This window comes from Lissotriton vulgaris, chromosome 7, assembly GCF_964263255.1.
Source record: "Lissotriton vulgaris chromosome 7, aLisVul1.2, whole genome shotgun sequence".
NCBI classification, from domain to species: domain Eukaryota; kingdom Metazoa; phylum Chordata; class Amphibia; order Caudata; family Salamandridae; genus Lissotriton; species Lissotriton vulgaris.
In genome coordinates this window covers 788,578,170-788,599,107 of record NC_141695.1, presented here as the reverse complement: position 1 = coordinate 788,599,107, position 20,938 = coordinate 788,578,170, and the positions used below count along the sequence as shown (strand labels likewise).

The following is a 20,938-nucleotide window of genomic DNA, read 5'->3' as shown; positions in this document are numbered from 1 at the left end:
CTTAGATTGCTGCTAATTATATGAAACTGTGTATTACTCTCATCACATATTCTAAATCGAGTTTTCTATCAATCGCACACCTGCCTACGATTCTAAGCACAGGGACCTTTAATTCTGAATATAAAATAAAACCTCCCACATCAAATGGATTAAATATTCTGATTCCAGACTCGGATTTACTTATTAAGGAGGCGTATAATTCTGATTTTCAAATTATTACTCTCTCATCAAAGGAGTGCAGAACTATAATAGGAGAATCCTTTGTAAAAACATCTTTGAGAGGATATACATTGATACTGTAGAGCATGCATTCACTCAACAAAGGAATCACAGATCGGATTTTGTGAATTTGCTTTTTGGCATTCATTGGACGGATTGTAATAGGTGCTTCAGAGAAGGACAGGGTTTCCCTTTTTCACATACTTTCGTACTGTGATGAAAATTCGGAGTTTCAAGCCAGAAAACCCAGTATTAGTTATATCACCTTGATCCAGCTAATACATCAACTGATTAGTTGTGAGTTTCACCAAAGAGTTTTGTGACTACACCACTTTTCGCATTAGGCAGTAGAGGCAGTAGTGTGGCTCCCTGGTTAGAGGCGGCAGACCCGAGAGCAGAGGACGGCCCGGGACCAGGGTTCGATTCCCGGCGCGGCAGGTTTCTGGACCAGGGTCAGCGGACTCGATAATTCTCTCACCTCGGTGCCCACTCTGATTAGCGATCACACTCAGCAACTCTGGGCATTAGCTTGCCTCATCTTCACTAACGGCCCCACCAGACTGCCGGGGATGCCTGGTCTCACCCTGGAGATACCCATTAAGGGACCATCTCTCAGGGAAGCCAGGAAGGGTTTCGCAGCGGTCGAAGCGCCTTGGGACCCTACGGGTAAGTAGTGCGCTATATAAATGCCAATACACAATACACACCCTTGCAATAAATGTCGTTGATGGTGAATGACCCCATTTTATTCATTTAAGTACTTCTAACTGATGTCGAACCTATTTTGGGAAGGAATGAAGTAGCTCTGAGGACTGTGCGGCACCCTTTATGGTTTTTTTTCTTTTTTTGCACTGATCCGCCTCCTTCCACCTTCGCTTTTGATCCTCCTCCCATGGATACGTCACTGATACCTAACTGGGTGGCAATTCATACTGTGCCCCATGGATGCCCTTGGCACCTGCTTTCTGGAGTTGTCCCAAGTGCCCCCTATCTCAAGCAGCTCCCTTCACCTAAATAGCTGTCTTGAGGTCACCTGATTAGATGAAAGTTTGGGGGGCAGCATAAGCTGCAGTTCCCTGTGGTCATGCCTTCCAGTTATGCCACAGACCCAGGAACCCCTCACGAAACGCACATGGTGGGCATTGTCTAGCGAAATCCGTTCAAAGGACTTAACAATCATTCCCTAACCAGAGATCATGCTCTCCTTATCAGAGTTTTTCTTTTTCTGTCTTGAAGTATCTTGACGAACAGGCAGAACTTTTGCCAAGGAAAACCTTTCCAATTTACCAAGTTAAGGGTTGAGTGAAACATACCACTCCTTTTAAACTTTAACAATGCAGGACTATCATTAAACCTGGGACTCCTTTCCTCGTCAAACGTAGCCGTTGAACAAACCTCAAAAGGTGCTTTGATCTCGGACAACGCATTCTAGATGTACACCCTTTTTTGTACTCCTTTGTTACCCGTCAAGGACATCTAACGCTTTTATCCCCCCTGACCTCCGAGAAAGCTGCTCTACCTGCTTGACAACCTCTTGTGGCCAGTAGTAGGAGCACCTGCTGGCTTGCGTCAGGTCCAGGGGTGGACTGGCCATAAACTGAGTCTGGCTAATGCCAGACTGGCTGGCTGCATTAAGGGTTTCGGGCAGGTTTCCTGCTGGTTTGTGACTGTCCCCTCTCTCGTTTGGGGCCACTTCACTGTGAGTCATGTTGGTGACCAAGCAAGAAGGACAACAGCCCTTGCCACTTGATGCCGCACATACGCTGGGCGCTATCCTGAGCAGATGATATTACACCCTCACCAAGTGATCCACAGTAGTCAAGCTAGGTGGTTTGGCTGTGATCCCAGCCATGGATGTGCATGAAAGATCAAACACATTGAGGGACTCCCTCCCACTTCACTTACTTCCTCCTACCTCTGCTGCTTCATGAAATAAGAATATGGGCCACTTTCTCACCCACCCCAACTATGCTTTCTCACCCAGGGCTGAGACCATAAAAAATGTTCTCATGCACAAAAGGCATTAATTAAGTTGTTTACTCTTCATCGTCTCTCAATGCATCGATAAAGTGGGCTCCTGTCTGGATCTACGAATATTGTTGCAGCCATTTAGTGCTTCATTTTACCCCAATGCCCTTACAATGGTGTGCACCATGGGCACAGAGTCCACTGTTTCTAGAAGGCAGAGACCATTGTCAAAAGTTGTACAATGGTTTCTCCCCTCAATATAGAGGTTAAAATTCCAGTCTGTCTGCTCTGTTGACGTATTTCATAAGCCCTGTCCGTCCATAGAAAAAGAGGGAACTCAATACATCCAACGACGAGGGTTTTGATCCTCACATGCTCACAAGTAATCGATTTTGCTTTGCCGTGAATGACTACAGGGGATACTTTTGAACAGAGAGAGAAGGCAACTTCCAGCAGTCAAATATTCGTCAATGTAAATGGCCAATTAGTGTAACTCTTGGTTTCTGTCCCCTGTATGACCTGGGAATGCTTTCTCTCTTCCCCTACAGGGTTTTATTCCCTCTATATTAGGGAGATATCTGAATCTTATCGTGTATAACAGTGAGTATTTTTTTTGTTATATGTGATAATTGCTACAATACCATTTACTCCATATACAGCATATAAATTGCATAAGGAGTGTAAGAGTCAAAGATTGCATATCCTGAAGAAGGCCACTGACCTGTCTGGGCTTCAATGTTGACAGTGGAACATACCCTTTCTAGGTACAACACAGGATGATAGCACTAAACTCCACAACAGGTACTGTTCTGCCTTCTCACAAACTATGTTTAACTCTAAGTCATCCTTAGACAGTGATTCACCATGAATATGGACATTACCCAATGATGAAGCATGTCACAAATTGTGGTTGAGGCGTCATTGTCCAAATACTTTTTGCTCTTATCAGGGAATATGTAACACTTGTTCATTTATTCTGCTGGTTTGCTTTACTTTGTTCTGTAGGTCCTTTTTTACAACAAATTAACATTTAGCACAATTAAGTATTCTTTAGCATGCCCTTAGGAAGTTGTGTCAGTGCACATGCTTGCGTGAGCGGAAGTCTGGACAAGGGGCCAAGCTGCTAAATTGCAGGCACCGGAGACCGGTGAGGGCCGGATCCAACTGGTCAGGTTCAGTGGCCATGTTTTGAATGTCATGGTCTGCCACAGCGTGCAGCCATTGTTAGCCACATGACCGGTGGGGTCGACTGGGTGGTAGCCAGGGGAAGCAGGACAGGTTAAATATTAGGCTAGGTTAAGTGATCGCACATCGCTACCTGGTTGCCCCTCCCGAATTCCGATGTGGCCATGGCCCCTTTTGAGCACCAGAGATCCTCTTTTGGGGTACCATCTGTTATGCTAACCCAGCTCCCTCTGTCTTGAGGGGGCAGGTGAATTTGCCTTGTGGAGGACAAATTATGGAGGGACCAGCGGGTTTTTTGTCCTGGGTCCAAGTCTTTTGACTCAATCGATGCCACAAGAGCCAGAGGTGTGGTCAACCATGACTCCTTTTGAGTATTTGCAAGGAAATATAATGTATCAGCTATAGCGTATAGGGGAAATTTAATGTATTAGTAATGTCCAGGTGATAATCCCAATGCTGTACTGTACATATTATAACTTTATATGTAAATATGAAAACTGAAAATACGTTGTGTTGATGAGGTGTAACAAATACGGAGAGAGAATGTGATATTCTCTAACACAATCATGTTGGCTTGCATTGGGTCATTTTTCAGAATCCGCTATATGTGGATGAGTGTGCAATGTCTGTCGGTTTGAAATATGACCGGCCTCGCTGCGGTCCCCCACCTGCTGCAAATGACGGCTACCTCTACTTATCCAAGGCTCAGAGAGGACTTTATGTGGCTAATTATGTGGCTAGTAGAGGCTCTTGGCAGGGAATAGGTCATACTGAAGGAGATTCACTCTGTGACCTCGGTCAGATGCTATTCGCCACCACATTTGTCCCCAGTGACAGAGGTGCATCAGCCGCCACTCTCTAGGCTGCTAAGTTTTGGCTCTGTAGATGAAACCGGCCATGGCCCTCGATACCTCTCTCGGGGACAGAGCTTTCAAACATCAGAAGGTCTTGGCCACCAGCTGACGCTGCACGAGAAGAAAGTGCTGCTTTGTAAGCTGGAGGACACTTCCCCCTGCTACAAAGGGCCCTGGACACTGCTTTATCTCCAAGCGACGGCAAATGAATGCCGGGCTTCAAAGGCCAGGGTGGGGGCGACCGCCTTTGTCTCTACGTGTTATCATCAAAGGCAGCAGCGCTGCTGGCGGGAGCCTGGGCCCCTCTCTGTCTCGGCACGCGCTCTGATGTCCTCGCCCTCCCGGCCTGCCCCGCGCACCCCTGCTTCTGAGGCGGCAGAGGGCGAGTGTGCGTTTCCGTTCTGTCCCGTCCCCCTCAACCACTGACCGTCCTCCTCGAGCCTTCTAGAATGTGCCGTGACCTTGACAACTATTTACAGAGCAACTTGTGAATGTGTACCCTGACACTTCATTTGAGGGTGTAGGAAGGGCCGTGAGGGGCCACCTGTCCTACTCGAGCCTTCTAGAATGTGCAGTGACCTTGACAACTATTTACAGAGCAACTTGTAAGCAGAGGGTGTAGGGATGAGCAGTGAGAGGCCACTTGTCCTACTCGAGCCTTCTAGAATGTGTAATGACCTTGACAGCTATTTACAGAGCAACTTGTGTATGTGTCGCTTGGCACTTCAGCTGAGGGTGTAAGAAGGGCCGTGAAAAGCCACCTGTCCTGTTCGAGCCTTCTAGAATATGCAATGACCGTGACAACTAATTACAAAGCAACTTCTGTGTGAGGCACATGACAGTTCAGCTGAGGAAATGAGGGTGAGCAGTGAGAGGCGGGCAATTTGGCCAGGGGTCCTCCATAGAGATTCCAGATACATTATTTCACCAACAGATGGTCTGCTATGGGCTAATTTGACTGTGGGCGTGACCACTAGAATTATGCAACATGGGTGAACCTATTTTGCGGCGCAGAAAGGCAAATTATGCAGCAAACAATGTGATTAAATGAAAACCATGAAAACGTCCATGACATTAACATCTTGCTGGGTTGACATTTTTAACACATAATAATACACGAGTATCCCAGTGCTATAAAAGTGCATAGTCTTTTGTTGCGAAACGTGTACATAATTTAGGATGTGTTGGCACTCAAGCACGAGTTTGTATGTCCCCTCAAATTGACAAAGTCACCAAAGAATCCTAATACACAATCTGCCGGCTTCAATGCTTAATTTGAGCCTGTGGTTGCTGAGGGGCAGGGGGGGGGGCAATAGCACTTATTTTGGGGGCCTGGCACTTATTTTTCCCTATCAGACATTTATCGAGTGCAAGAGAGGGAAAAACCAAAAGATGAGAAAGACAGATAAAGAAACAGACGCCCAAACCGTCACACATAAAAAGCAGGAACACAAAAGAGCACGAAAAAGTGGCAGGGAGTGTCTGATAGTGGATAAAAGGGTACCGGCCTTGGTATTTGGCGCACCGACATTTAATTGCACCAGCCGCCGGCTTCTGATCAGAGCTTCAGGTACCAACACTCTTTCTTTCACAAATCAAGCACTAGCCGGCTTTCTAAAGAACTCTGTCCTGCAGTGGAATCCCATAAAATGTGATAGGAGCAGAAATAAATTCCAAATTGCTTTTTGGAAGTGCCCTACTTGGAGGGCATCTGAATTGCCTGCTTGCAGGGCTGCAGAAATGATTCACCGCAGCAGTTCAGCTCCTTCTACAGCTCCCTAAAATGGATCCAATTTCAATGTCGCCTGTTGGCTGACTCGCAAATCCAGGGTCAAGTTTAAAATATTGACACTGGTCTTCATGTGTCCACTACTTGGCACCTCATAATTTTGGGCAGAAAAATAAGAATACACACTCCCTCTTCTTAAACATCATATATCACAGGATTCTACCAAGTGCGTGGAACGGCCTCCCTTTCTAGCAGCCATCATTTCATTGCAATGCTCGTCTTAAGAGGAGAAACATTGTATTAGATAAGCTCTTGACATGGGAAATGGAGAAACTGTTGTTACACTATACATACACCCAATGGCTATGTTAGCAAGCAAGCTAAAGGTGAGTGAAATACAAACCTCACCTCATGTGCTCGTAAAAGCTCTCTAATGACAATGGGCGACTGCCAAAAATGTTGACCACCAATGTATTTTAGGCTGATACTTTTTTTCACTTTATATGGCCAATTTAATGGATACTCTTGACCAGATCGAGTTTGGCCCCTAGTCTGAAGGCTGTTGTTTTTGATCTCTGTGTTTATAAGTTAAATTATTGTAGGTAAGATGCATTGTGAATGATTTTTTTCAATTTATACAATAACACGTTATCTACCTACTAGGCCTTTAGCTGACTTTCTGCATCTACAAATTTCCAGAACAAAGTGCAAAGCTCACGGTGACCAGAGATTTTCGGTACTAGCCACATGCATCAACCTATTTAGGAAGTGCAAACGGTGCGAATCGCAAAATTCGGCCGTTTGCGATTCCTAAATAGGTTTCTGGGATGCATCAAGCATTTTTGGTAAAATCTCTATTTTTAGCGAATTCCAAAAATGCGATTGCTTTTAAGGAATCGCAAATTTGCGATTCCTCAAAAGCAATGCATGATTACTTTTAAAATTGCGAATTCGCAATTAGGGGGTGCAAATTACCACAAGGTTGAACCTCGTGGTAATTTGCGAAAATGTGTCAAAATGCTCAAAATTGCATTTTAAAACACTGTCATGTTACAGACACACATGTCCTTAGGACATGTGTGTGTGAAACATGCACTTCAAAATACATTTCAGGGGTGCGGGGGGGGTCCTTTGGACCCCCCCTGCACCCATAGAATGCATTAACATTTTGCGAATTCGCAATTCCCATTGATTCCTATGGGCCTTTTGGCCTATAGCAATCAATGGGAATTGCGAAATCGCAAATTGAAATTCGCATAATATTTGCGATTCGGTAAAAATTGCGATTTTTACCGAATCGCAAATTTTATGCGATTTACATCATGCATCCCGTTTTGCGATTCCTTATTTGCGATTCCCTAAAAATCGCAAATAAGGAATCGCAAAACCGGACTTTGACGCATGTGGCCCGTCCCAACTAATGTAATGAACTGCCACTAAAACATCTGTATCGAGCATTGTTTAATCTTGTTAGATAAAGCTCTAAAGTTTGCTAAAGCTGATAATTGCTCTGTCTCGACACATTGGCTCGTGCTCCCCCAAGTGTTGCTCGTTCGGCGCCGAGATAAGGTGCAGCACTCTGAGAGTATAAATACATTTTTTTAAATCCCTCTGAGGATCCATACATGTCTGCAGAGTAACTTCAATGAGTAGCTTTCGGTTCCAATAGTATCCGTCCCCTCATTGATAGAACAGGGCTTCGAGGGGTCGCTGGCCGGAGTTGGCGCTTCATGTCGACAGCCGCCGACGAGGGAAGTTTAAATCTAATAAAAAAAGAACACCACACGACTTGCGCTCGCCACATATTGCCGAGTTGGCGATGCGGTGACTGCAAGTAAAGTGTTTTTCTCTTTTTTTAAAGTTAATTTTTCCTCGTCTTACCAGCACGGGCCGCTCCAAGGCAAGTCCAGGCTCATGATAAGCATAGCAGTCCTGCTTAGAAGTGCAGATACTGCCCCCTACAGCCTGCAGATTAATGCAGGCACTGTCTGTGAATGGGAAGGCAGCACTGCTGAGAATTGACCTTGGCACCCATTCAGATATCACACATAGCAAGTCCAAGGTCAGCAATTTGTTTCTTGATTAGTATGCTACCATTACATCTCAGGTAAGTACTTTGAGGGTGGGTTTTCACTAAATTTACATCATGGTGTTTTACTTAGCAAGTAAGTGCATTTTGTATGGTTTCAAGTGACATAAACATTGTGTGTGTGTTTCTATTTTATATTTTTCAAATCATTTAATTTAAATAAAGGTAATAAGGGATTTTAGGATTTAGGAATGAGTTGAGTTAAAGAGCAGAAAGGGATTTTTAGAGCCTGGGGTGTATAGTATCAAGGGGTAGTGATGGTTTTATAGGGTTCAGGGATGGCTAGTGTTTCAGGTAGTAAAGATTGTTTTAGGAGACACTGAGAAGGCTGTGCCATAAGATGGGGGGCCTATGTTCGCTCGAGAAGATGATGGCATTAGGAGTAGACAGACAGGCTGTCGCAGGAACATAATGCAGATTGATTTTTAAATGGATTGGCCCAGGGGTGGGTTAGCTTCAGCGGGCTCCAAAATCTTTCCAGCAGCCGTGGAGATGTACAAAAGGGGTTATAATAAAAAACTCCTACCAGAGCCTGAAAGACCCCTTTTTAAACTATAAATAGCTACTCATTAGCATAACTATCTGTAGTTTTAAAAACATTAACTGAGTGATGCACATTTGTGAAGATGTGCAACTTTACACACTCCTAGCTCACATTAAGATTTTTCACAATAATGTGAATATATTGCTAGAGGTGCCTGTCGCTGTGGTTTTCTTTCTTTAGTAAGGGTTGGAAGTGAGATGAAGATTCTCTAGAGTCTTTTCCCATTCCTACGACTTCTGTGAATTTAGAGAAAGGTGATCCTAGTAGACTTTAAAGTGCTGTGAAAATTATATAAATATTCTTCTATCAGAGGCTTAGAATTCCAGTACAAACTCCTGCTTGGTACTGGGCTGGGTGAAATTCAAAATTTTGGTGGTTACATTTAATAAATATTACACAAAATTGAGCCTATAGTGGGAGTCTTGCCACGCCACGCCACACCATACCTGAGGTGAAGCTTGGTTTTCGCCGGCATTCTGGGGTGCTGCTGGCGCCACCGGACGCCACTGCTACCTGCTCCGCCGCCCTGGGGCTGTATCTCCCGGCTGCCTCAGCGGCGGAGCGCACCAGTGACGCGCTACCAGCACCAGGAGGCGCATTAAGAAGCGCGAACCTTGGTGGAGCGGGGGGGGGGGGGAGTCTTGCCACGCCACACCATACCTGAGGTGCAATTTGGTTTTCGCCGGCATTCTGGGGAGCTGCTAACACCATCAGACGCCACCGCTACCTGCTCCGCCACCCCGGGACTACATCTCCCGGCTGCCTCAGCGGCGGAGCGCACCAGTGATGCGCTACCAGCTCCAGGAGGCGCATTAAGAAGCGCGGACCTTCGCATCGCGGGATGTGCGCGCGGGACGAACTGGGCGAAGCCCGGGCCAAGGGCGGGCCCGTTTAAGCCTGTTCAAGACCGGTCAAGGATGGGACGGGCTACCCCCCTAACTTCTGCCCCAGTCACTAAAGGTCAGTGATTTTTTGCATAGTCTTGGTGTGTTATAGACTGTAATTTAGGAGTGCAAAGCAGCAGTTCCATCACATCAAGCATGGCTACTTCACCAAATGCAGGAGTGAATGGTAGGAAGTCCACCGGAGGATTATTAATGGGCACCCTTGATAACTTCCTTGTCAGGGTATCGTCAGCTTTGGCCAAGGATATTGAACTCACTGAAAAGAGACTATCCCTGGACATTCCCTTTGACAAGAGATCTTTTCTGGGAAATCTGGCAAGAGTTAGATCACCAATACATCAGTAGGCTGACTCCCAGGGTACACTGCCTCCTTCGGGGGTGGAGGAGAGAAGCCTATCACCACAGCCAGTGGTCATTCTTGAAACAAGTGTGAACTCCCCTAGGGGTATGGGTACACACAGTGCCGCAAGGAGAGTCCCCTTCCCTAATATTAAAACTCGCTCAGCCTGCCATGCAAAACTGGGGTTGGTTCAGCAGGAGGTGGGGGTGTCAGCAAAAAGAAAACGTCCCTGGGCACAAATGCAAGCGGGGGGGAGGAAAGCTAAAATTGGTAAAAAGGCTGTGTCCACTGAGGATCCTGTTGTTAGGTCATTATCTAGCCCTATTCAGCCTGTATCACTTGTCAAAGAGGGACATAGCAACCAAGTAATTGTGGGGGATGATGCACAATTCGATTTGGGTCCATTGTTCTGTGAAAGACTGGAAGGCACTTTTTAGAAGATATGTCATCCAATATACGATCGGTTGAACTCTATTGAGAATAGACTGGTGTGCCTTGAACTTTCACTTGCATCAGTCCAGAAGCAGATGGGAACCCGGAATAGTGCTCCAATTTGTGTGCAGAAAACAACTATAGCCCAAAGTTCTGCTGAATCTAATATTGTTGGAGCAGTAACAGAAAGAGTTAGCTCTACTCAGAAAGCCCCCACGGTCTCCACTGACGCAACCCCGTCTTCTATTTTGACAGAGGCCGGAAACATAGCTTTGAGTGATAGGACGCACCAGGCAGATGGGTGAAGTCTTGTAGCTACACTTCAAAAATCGTCCATGACGTCCATTGCACATAGTGTAGCCACCTTACCCAATATTGATCTCCCTCCTGATTCAACCCCATATGTGGTAGTCCTGGTGGGGGTTCCCTTATTGACTCAGGGGAAGTGGGAGTCATATGCAGACCTTAAAAATAGTTGCACCTTCTGGCTCAATGAGTATGGACCACTGCCAATTAATAGATGGGCTGAAATTTTGTTTGCCAAGAGAGTGAACTGGATAGGTAGGAGTTGTAAGTCGATGGTGTGGGACTGTGTTATCATTAACTTCAGAAACTGGAGGTGTGTTAATCATATCTGTAATTGGCCTCAAAACGACCGGTCCCCCAGGATACAAAAATTCCCCTTATCCTACTTTTAGTTTTATGGTGCCCCGCATTCCATTCAGAGGGATACTTCTTCACTGGGAGAGGCACTGAACCCTTGCCCCTAGGGGAACATAAGGCTGTTTAACAGATACGAGGCTCTGTCGGGGCTGGGGGATTGTGACTGACTGTATGCGTCTCAAAGTCCCATTCTGAATAGCATAGCTACAGGAAATGGGGAGGATGTAGAAAGGAGGTCAGGGCAAGTGACTGGCCAGGGAAGTAGGCATGAAGGGAACGGTGGTTACAGGGAAAACATAGCATGTGTAGGCACTGTAGAGGGGGCTAGAATTGAGTTATCATTCATAAAACAGAATTTTGTAAACCAAGCCTCTCCTTTATCTCCAGTGTCGGGAGAACTTGTTCTCAGATCTGAGGGGCCAGTATGCCAGACATCCTTTATTTTCTGGAATGTGGCGGGTGTGGGCCCCAAACACCACATTGGATGGAATTTATTGATACATTTGACATCTGTCTTTTTCAGGAGACTTGGGCGGTTGAACCTCTGTTTAAAGTGGGCTATTTGAATTTTTTTGTCCCTGCAGTCAAAAGGCATCCGGGCAGTCCTATGGGCGGATTAGTGGTTTGGGTTAGGCAGGGCCTTAAGTGTAATACCCAACTTCTCCCTGTGACAAATAGTGACATTCTTGCTGTGATACTTAGCTTCCCATCGAATTAAAAAATTGGTATTTTTAATGTTTATGCCAGGGGCCTACCAGGAGGTAGGAAATCTGACGGTGTAACAGCTCTGGAAGTGCTGATTGAGACCATCCCAGCTAATGTACTCCCACTAATTGCAGGAGATTTTAATACCACTTTTGAACCAATTGGACTCGATCTGAACCTAACAGAGGATGAGGATTGTAGGTGGGGAGTCCCCCAACTGGATATTAAACCTATAAGTAAATGGACAGAGGCCACAATTCAGCTGAAGGGTCTCTGCATGGGGAATCAGTTGAGGGCTGCTAATGGCCGAACATTGTCGGACAGGATGGGTAAGAAAACTTTTGATAATGGTGTTAGGGCAGGTAATATAGATTACTTACGTGTTCCCCTTAAGCTGTGGTACACTCTTGTCGATATGGAGGTAATACCCGCATCGAGAGTGACCACAACCCTCTGACTGCGCTGTTCAGTCTGGTCCTAGATAAAGTGGATGAAATGACCCGGGGATTTATACCCCCTGAATTAGTTATAACAAATGATGAGCGCCACCTTAAGTGGTGTCAAGTTGCAGAGCATCAGAATACTATGACTGATATTGAGTTAGACTTGGATGGTGCGCTAGCAATTATGGAGGTGGATATAACACATGGGCCACTGTATAAACCTTTTATGGAAGCCCATGATAACTTTTTCACAAAACTTAAAACATACTTTTGTAAACCTATCCTAGGTAATAGAGTCCGAACTCGAAAAGCGGAGAGTTGGTATAATGGCACCTGCAGACAAGCCAGGGGGGAGCTGGGCCAAGCATTAAAAACAAAAGATCCTAGTAAAGTCAAGGTGGCACGAGCAAATTATAGGCATAAACATTATATTGCCAAAAAAGCATGGGAAGAGAGTAAGTGGCAGGACCTCAAGGTGGCATGTGAGTCTAAGAATCCAAAAACCTTTTGGAATCTTTTTTAATGGGACAGGGGTGGGCATCGTGAGAGCCCCCAGAATAATGTTGCTCAAAGCTCATGGGTTGATTACTTTAAGCCACAATACGCTAAAAGTGAAGTCGGCAATAGCGAGGAGATTTATGTACATACCTTTTATAAGGAGGCCGCCTTCACTGTAAGCGAAGTAGACAGGGCGTTAGATTTAGTAACTGAGGGACGCGCCCCAGGTATGGATTGCGTTCCCGCTGATCTATTCCTAAATGATAAAAATAGATGGCGGTTGTACATTATGTATCTTGCAAATGCCATAGCTCATGGGATGCACGTCCCTCAATCTTGGAAAGGTGTCGAAATAGTGCCTGTTTATAAAAAAAGGGGACAAGTCGTCAGCAGGCAATTATAGGCCTATTAGTCTGATTGACTCCATCCAAAAAATCATGGGCCATCTGGTGTTGGGGAAAATCCAGACCTGGATGGCTTTCGACCCAGGACCAGTACGATAGATCAGGTCTTTCAGTTCATTATTCTATATTAGCGTACTGTTGTTTTGGAGAAAGGCATTTTGTATGCCGTATTTGTTTACCTAAGGCCGGCTTTTGACCTGGTCCCACGTAATAAGTTGTGGCGAGTCCTGGTTGTTGAGTTTGATAGTTCGCTTACATGAGGGCACGTTCGCTCGGGTTCGGTGGGGACGTCAGGGCGAGGTTACGGAATCCTTCCCCGTTGAGAGGGGAGTGAGGCAAGGTTGCGTCATGGCGCCTACCTTGTTCTCGATCTTCGTGAACGGGGTGGCGGATTTCCTCTCTCTGGTCCCGACTGATCCCCTGTGATGACTGGTAAGCGAGTTCCGATCCTCTTGTTCGCGAACGACACCTTTATAATCTCAAAAACACCAAGTGGGCTCCAATACAGCGAAAACAAAGTTTATGGTCCTTACTGATCATAAACCGACCAGGTTTGCTAAACCTTTCAGAGGGAGCATGTATTTAAATAAATCCCCGCTAGAGCGAGTTGACGCCTTCACATATCTGGGGATCACCCTCCAGAGAGATCTGGGATGGACTAGCCAATTAGATCTTGCAGTATTAAAACATTACCAGCAGGCAGGTATTCTTCTGAAAAGGTTTAACACTTCAGTATCAAAACCTATTAGCCCATTATTAGAGATATACAGGATGAAGGTGTTAAGTTCGGCCCTTTATGGAGCTGAACTTTGGGGGTTTGAAAATCTAAGAAATTTGACGCTAGCGGAAAATGAATTTTTGAGTAAAGCAACTAGCGTCCAGCAAAGTACCCCCTTGACACCATTAATGTGGGACCTGGGAAAAAAAGATGTCCAAGATCTTGCTTCCCTACGACCGCTATTGTATTGGCGTAGGATATGGACCACAGAAGAATTACAGCACTACACGGGGGGCCTAAAGGAAATAATTGCTAAAGATTCCTCCCATAAAATACACTGGCTGAAGGCTATTAGGTTCCTGTTAGTCAGCCTGGGAATGAGAGAACTTTGGGATGACCCCGCAAATGCGATATTCCCTTCTAAATAAATCTTGAAGGCAAAGTATTGGGAGATGGTTAATTCAAAAGCATGTACAAAGGGTCTTTCTTTACATCTAACAGGTCGTTTTCTGGAATTTAAGGCTCACCCGAAGCTGGAACTATATTGGGATGCCATAGAGAAGCAGTATGACCGCAAACTCTATTTTCAACTGAGAGTAGGCACCCTTCCAACAAGGTCGTTCACAGTGAAATGGGCAGGAGAAAACGACAATGATAAATGCCCTAGTTGCAGGGACGAACAAGAGTCTATAAGTCATCTTCTGTTTTTTTGTCCCCTATATGCTGCTCCTAGATCAATATGGGTGAAACCTATTTGTAAATTGATTGTCATCCACAGTCATGAAGAGGCATTAAGAATTCTATGTACTGACCCTAGTCTCCCAATTGCTATAGCTGTGGCTAAGTTTTTAAAATGGGCATGGATAATTCGGTCAAAACAGTTACAACAGTAAACAGAGAATTTAATACTCATCTATTCAAATTAGTTGTAAATAGAGGGGATGTTTCCTTTTAATTGAGCTTTGTGTAATATCACCCTGGACTGTACATATTGATGTGTTTTAAGGATATATGACATTCGACAATAGTCTTTTGTAGTTTAATCTTTTTTAAAATATTTATTTATGAATTTTAATGAAATTGTACATATTGGAAAATGTGTATTTTATGTACTGCTTTTATGACTTAATTGTCGAATAAAGTTTATGAATTGAATTGAGCATATAGTGGAATTTTCTTTTGGCCAGTTATTTCATCTGAAAATTTAACTCAAGGGCATAACTTGTGTTGAGAATTAATGCGAGAAACCAGTAGGAGACTGGCTGAAGGAGAATATTTCTCTTTGCTTCGATTTACTGTGTTATTCTGAACCAGTCTCTTATGGACAAATAGAATGTGAAATTTTGCTATATGGCAAATCGTTTTGCAAATTTGCACAATTTTGCCATTCTTAAAAGAATAATTGCCTATTCCTAGATTGTCTCTTGGTCTAAACCCTTGTGCCATTGAAAGCCATGGCCCCCTGCTTTTAAGAGATCTGGTTCAACTGCCAAAGAGCACAAGTGGAGCAACCCCATGGAGAAACAAAAGAATATCCAGACAGTAAGTTAAGTATCAATAGGCGCCACCGGAAACTTGGGCACGCCGCAAATATGGCGGTTGTACTGGTCCCCGGGACGCTTCTCCTGTGGGGGGTGGGGTCAGCGCAGCCGATGACGCGGCCAGCGCCTGCCCGCTCCCGCCGGCAGTGATTGGTTGCTTAAGGAATGCCCCGGAAGCTCACCAAGTACTTCCGGGGCAACATAGGAGAAGCAGGTCCCAGATCCTGTCAGAACCTGTTAAAACTGGTATTTTGTTTGTTGGCTCCTAAAAAAAGGAGCACGTAGCGGCAGCATGGTCTTTTCCTCGCCGTTGACAGAGGTCAACATTTAACCCCCCATTTTCTTTGTTTCCTTTTTCTGCAGGCTATTTTTCTTGGGAATTGAGCCCGAGGAGAACAGGCAGCAACTGGCACCAGCAGCTTTTGCACTCTCCCTTCTTTCTCGGTAGACCTGCACTGCACCACAGGTGGGAGCCATGCGAGTTAGAGTGAATACTCATCTGCCCCACTTGTTTGGACTTGTGGGAGTGACTCTGGCTGTTGAGAGTGCTTACAGTCGACAGGGGCTGGGACCTGATGATTATCTTAAAAGGGAGGTATGGGTTTGGGCATTGCCCTAACCGAACCCAGGGAAGTTGTGGACCCCGGGGTGCATTAAGGCTGGGGTTTGCGGCCACATCAGCGTAGGGAGTGGTAATTTTTGGCCCGCAGCATAGATTTTGGACTTTTTGTGCAAGGGGCCTATTAAAATTTAAGTCAGCATTCCAAGGGTGATTTCTTTGACTGTTACATAAGGTCTGAGTCTTGCCTGTTGGGGCTGCTAGGGGTACTTGTATGGTAGGCCACCGTCAAAGACATTAGGCTGGCAGCCATATATCTTAGTGGGCCCTCTTTCTGGTGTGTTTAATTTGGTAAAGGCACCCAAGGTGAAGAGGGGTCATGTTCCAACTCGGAGGGAGGAGTGGATGGAGGCATTGATGCGCACAATGACTGATATAGGGCAGTCCTTGTCGTAATTACGTAGGAGAGTAGTAGGGCAGGAGGAAGCTGAAGAAAGGCTTAGGAGTTCAGGGGGGCCCCCAGGGCAGCATTCTCAGGAGATCTAAACCCAAACATGGGAGTGGGGGCCGTGTCCCACCAGGGTTACCAAGTCCAGGGATCCCAGGGCCTTCAGCCTCTGTTAGGGGGGATCCTGGCCAGAGGAAGGGAATGGGGCAGCCCCATTGGGAGTAACCCCACCACGGGGCATGGGGGCCCCAGCCAACCGGGCGCATCAGGGTGTCCCAGTTTAGAGGGGGCCCTGACCCAGACGGTAGTACCTCCCAGTGGGTCCCTGTGGTTAGTGTCCCTGGACAACCAGATTTGGTAGCCAGTCTAGTGGCAATGCTCCCATGGTTAGCCACAGTGGGCAAAATGATCCCTTCTGCAGGCAGTGGTGTCCTGCTAGCCGAGGGGGATGCAGTGGAAAGGGCCAGGAAGTTGGTAGCACAAGAGGAAGGGGCTAAGCAGGGGGTACCACAATCAGTTGAGATGGGCCCACCGGCGGCAGTTGTTGGGGTTACCAGCGGGGCAGGGCAAACCAGCGCAGTGAGCAGCAAGAATGGCCCTGAACCTTCCAAAGCTGGCACATGTACAGGAACTGAGCACGCCAAGATGCAAGAAGGCACAACTGCAAGTACGGTGCAAGTTTAGGTTTGGGAGAGCTGCACTCATCCTGAGAGCTTCTGGGGAGACACATCTCACAGTAGGTGAAGGAACAAATCTGGAAAAGGGAATATGTGAACATGTTCTCTTTATTAGTTGATAAGGATGAGGCTAAAAAGATGAGGGAATGGGCTTATCCAAGTGATTGGGGCAATTGGCCCACCAGGAAAAAGATTGATGAAACTTTAGTCAATTGGATAAAGGCATTCTACAACTATCATGCAATAATGGTGGAATGGTTCCCCGGGCTGGGAGCACAATTGGTGTGCTATCAAAATAGGATCACCAGTGCACATGATGAATACGCAGAAGTGGGTTGGAAGGAGTATGACAAGGATTTCCGTAGAGCGAAGGCATCTGACCCGTGCTTAACCTGGGATCAAATGGATTTCATCTTGTGGTTGCGGCACATGAAAACCCCGACCCAAGACACACCAAGAGGGCAGTTCTTTTGGTCAGGTACACCATATAGCTGGGGATGGGCTGGCAAGAGGGGGGCTTGTTGGGATTTTAACAGGCAGACCTGCACTAGGCCCACTGGTTCAGGCAGATTTATATTTTTTAAGAGCTGGCCTAGCTGTATGGAATTTCACATGAGCCATACCTGTTCTTGTCCCAGCACCAGTACTCCATGGGGTTTGATGGGATGGTAAGGGGCCAGGTTCTCCCCACTGCCCTTCAAGGTACCATCCTGGTAGGCCTCCCAGACCCCGTCCCGGGTGGTCCAGGTAAGGCAGATGTGGTGCCATTTGCCATCATTGATCACGAAGGGCAACTTTGCAACCTGTGGATAAAAGAGGGACATGGTCAGAAGTCTGAAAGATTAGGAAAACAAGCAGCTTGATACTCTTCCCTTTAAAAACACGGTAAGAACTTCACAAGCATAGTTAGGTTCAAACAGTAAAGTATGTCATTTTGTAAACATTATATGTACGTAGAAATACACTCTTTGCTGGGATGCTTAAAGGCAGCAAAGGGCTCAATTTCCCCAGGCCCTTGTGTGAGTACCTTACTTGGTTGAGTTTTTTTGTTGAATACCGGTATTTGTAGTTCAGTTTTAACCTATTATAACCGCAGGTCTACTCGTCTCAATAGCCAATGGAAAAGCTGGGACTGGGTGCGCTACGCACGTAAGCCGAATGAAACTGACGCTTCTTTCAGAGTGTTCTTGCATACCTTCAGGCACGGAGCCCTCTCTCTATGCCAACCATTGTGCTTTTGTCTGTGGCTCGGTTGCACTCGCCAGCCTGCTGGCGGCCACGCAGCATCATTAGCTCCCACAGCTCCTGGGCCCAGCTGGTTTCAGTGGCACCTCTCGTTCTGTTTCCTTTAATGTTCTCTTTCTTTGAGGCCCGGGGATGGCTGAGAGCAAGCGGGCTAACAGGCCATTATATGCAGGAGCGGAGGTCACACCTTGAAAGGAACATGCTGATGTAAAGAAGCGTTTCCGCGGCACTGATAATGAATCTAATTTCGTTCTTCGAATAGAAGGAAATAGCTGAGGCTCCTTTTAGCATGGCTGTCATCTGTGGCCGCCATTTTGTCGGATACAGGCTGCACCGTGAGTTCAGGCCTCGGAGGGGATTATAAACTCAAAGCTAGTTCTCACGGTAGCTGCTGTCTGTCACCCTGCCTGTTTCTAGCGCTGTCCTCCTCTAACCCTCAGTATCCCTAACCCTCTCTGTCTCTAAGCCTGTCTTTATTTATCTCTGCCCATCTGTCCCTGGACCAGACTGTCCTGAACCCCCGAGGCCACTAACACTGCATATTGGTGACTTGGGTCATTATTGTACCTGCTTGTATCTAGGCGGGGCTTTCCATTCCTGTTTCCTAAAATAACTTTCTCAAGAGACCTCTGTTGTGTCCTGTTCTGTTTATCTCTCACCTGGGTTGCCTCGTTCCCTAGTTGTCTCTCTCCCTGGTTGTGTGTTGCTCTGTTTTTTCCTAACCTAGGTTGCCTTTGTGCCTGGTTGCCTCTCACCTCGGGTGCCTGCTGCTCTCTTGTCTCTCACCAGGACTGTCTCTCATTCTCAGTGCCACTCACCCCAGTTGTGTACTGCTTTGTCTCGCGCATCCCTCACAATGGTTGTCTCTCTCCCTGGATGTGTGTTGCTCTGTTTTTTCCTAACCTAGGTTGCCTTTGTGCCTGGTTGCCTCTCACCTCGGGTGCCTGCTGCTCTCTTGTCTCTCTCCCTGGTTGTGTGTTGCTCTGTTTTTCCCTAACCTAGGTTGTCTTTCTGCCTGGTTGCCTCTCACCTCAGTTGCGTGCTGCTCTCTTGTCTCTGACCAGGACAGTCTCTCATTCTCAGTGTCTCTCACCCTGGTTGTGTGCTGCCTTGTTTGTCTCGTGCATCCTTCACAGTGGTTGTCGTTCTCTGCCCAGCTGTTTCTGCCCATAGCTCTGTTTAGCCCTTGCTGTCTTTAGACTCCCTTTCTGATACTGGCAATGCCAAGGCTGGCTGTCTCTGTTCCAGATGTGTCTACCTCTGGTTGTCTTTATCCATCGCTACATCTAGTTCTGGACGTGTTTAGCTGTTTCAGTGCCTACACATGAGAGTGTTTTTGACCTTGCTATCTCTAGCCATGGTGTTCTCTGAGCCAGCTCTCCTTAACAGTAACTGTTCTCGGCATTATCTAGCCGTCCTGCGGCCATCACTGGTGTTATCCATCCTTAAATGTGTTTAACCCTCTCTCTGTATAACCCTGAGTCACGCCAGCACGTGTTTTATCCCTTCCTTACTGTATTTAACCCTCTCTTTCTATAACTCTGAGCGTAGCCAGCACTGGCGGCATCCATCACTCACTGTATTTAACCCTATGTATAACCGAGGGTGCAACGAGCACGGGTGGTATCCATCCCTCACTGTATTTAACCCTACGTCAGGGGCGGCTCCTCCATTAGGGTGGAGGTGCGTTGCCCCACTGCTTTCTCGCAGTGTGAGAAGCAGAAACATAAAATGGTATTTTAAATACCATTTTATGTTTCTGCTTATCGTGCTGCGAGAAAGTAGAAGGCAGGGTATACCTGGTTGAGGGCGGGCAGGAGGGTATTCCTGGTTGGGGTGGGTGGGTGGGCGGGTCGTGGAGGAGTAGCTTGCACCACTCTGAGTACCTTGACTGTTTGTTGGCCCTCTGGGTCCGACCAAACTAGTCATACACACTCTACATTTTCTCTATGTAGGCTGCATGCAGCCTACATAGAAAAAATGGCCTCCCTACAGGTGCCCTACTGAGCACCGTCCGCACCAACCACAACGCTGCCATTGCAGAGTTGTGATTGGCTTAGGGAAGGGGAAGGAGGCTGCCTTCTTCCTGTTTCCAGTAGCAAGACCCAGCCAGGAGCGGAGGCAGTGCGGGGCCCGGTAAGGTAAGTTTTAATTTATTAAATTTGGTCCCCTCCACGCGAACACCCGCTCAATTCCCCCCACCCACGAATCATGTGAGCCGCAACTGCCCTACATACAACCCAGGCTGTGACAAGCACCATTCTTTAATATTATATTTATAGAGCACACATTTCACTCCTAAAGGAGCATCCTGGAGCTGAGAGGATAAGGACTGAGTTCATAATGGCAGGAATGGAAGAAGAGCCTAAGATTAACGGATAAGTGCATCACACAATGAATCAGAGGCCATGAAGATCCACATTTTCAGAGATTTCCTAAAAAGAGGTTCGGAATCAATAAATCTCAGATGTTTTGAGAGTTCATTACAGGCCTTGGTCCCCAGTACCGCAAGCGATTAGCCACCTTTGGCCTTACACGTAAAGGTAGGCTGTTTGAAAAAAGTGGCAGTTGGGGTCTGAGATATGGTGTAATGGATGAATCTGGAAACTGGATATTTTGGCCCTACTGCTCTATTAACTCTAAAAGTGAGCAAAATAATTTTAATCATAGCCCTTTTATGTACTGGTAGCCAATGGAAGGTTCTAAGTGCAGCTGAGGGGGAGGAACCTCATGGCAGTTTCAGCTCAAGCCTCGCAGCTGCATGTTAAACCA

General features: G+C 46.4%; 1 protein-coding gene across 1 annotated transcript in view; it reads right to left on the bottom strand.

Annotated features, from left to right (window-relative positions):
* Positions 1-20,938, bottom strand: part of NPTX1 (neuronal pentraxin 1) — a 75,041-nt gene that overhangs the window by 12,076 nt on the left and 42,027 nt on the right. The window contains exon 4 of the mRNA XM_086931042.1: positions 17,545-17,724. Coding sequence (XP_086787168.1) covers positions 17,545-17,724 — 180 coding nt within the window. The remainder of the gene's footprint in view (positions 1-17,544; positions 17,725-20,938) is intronic.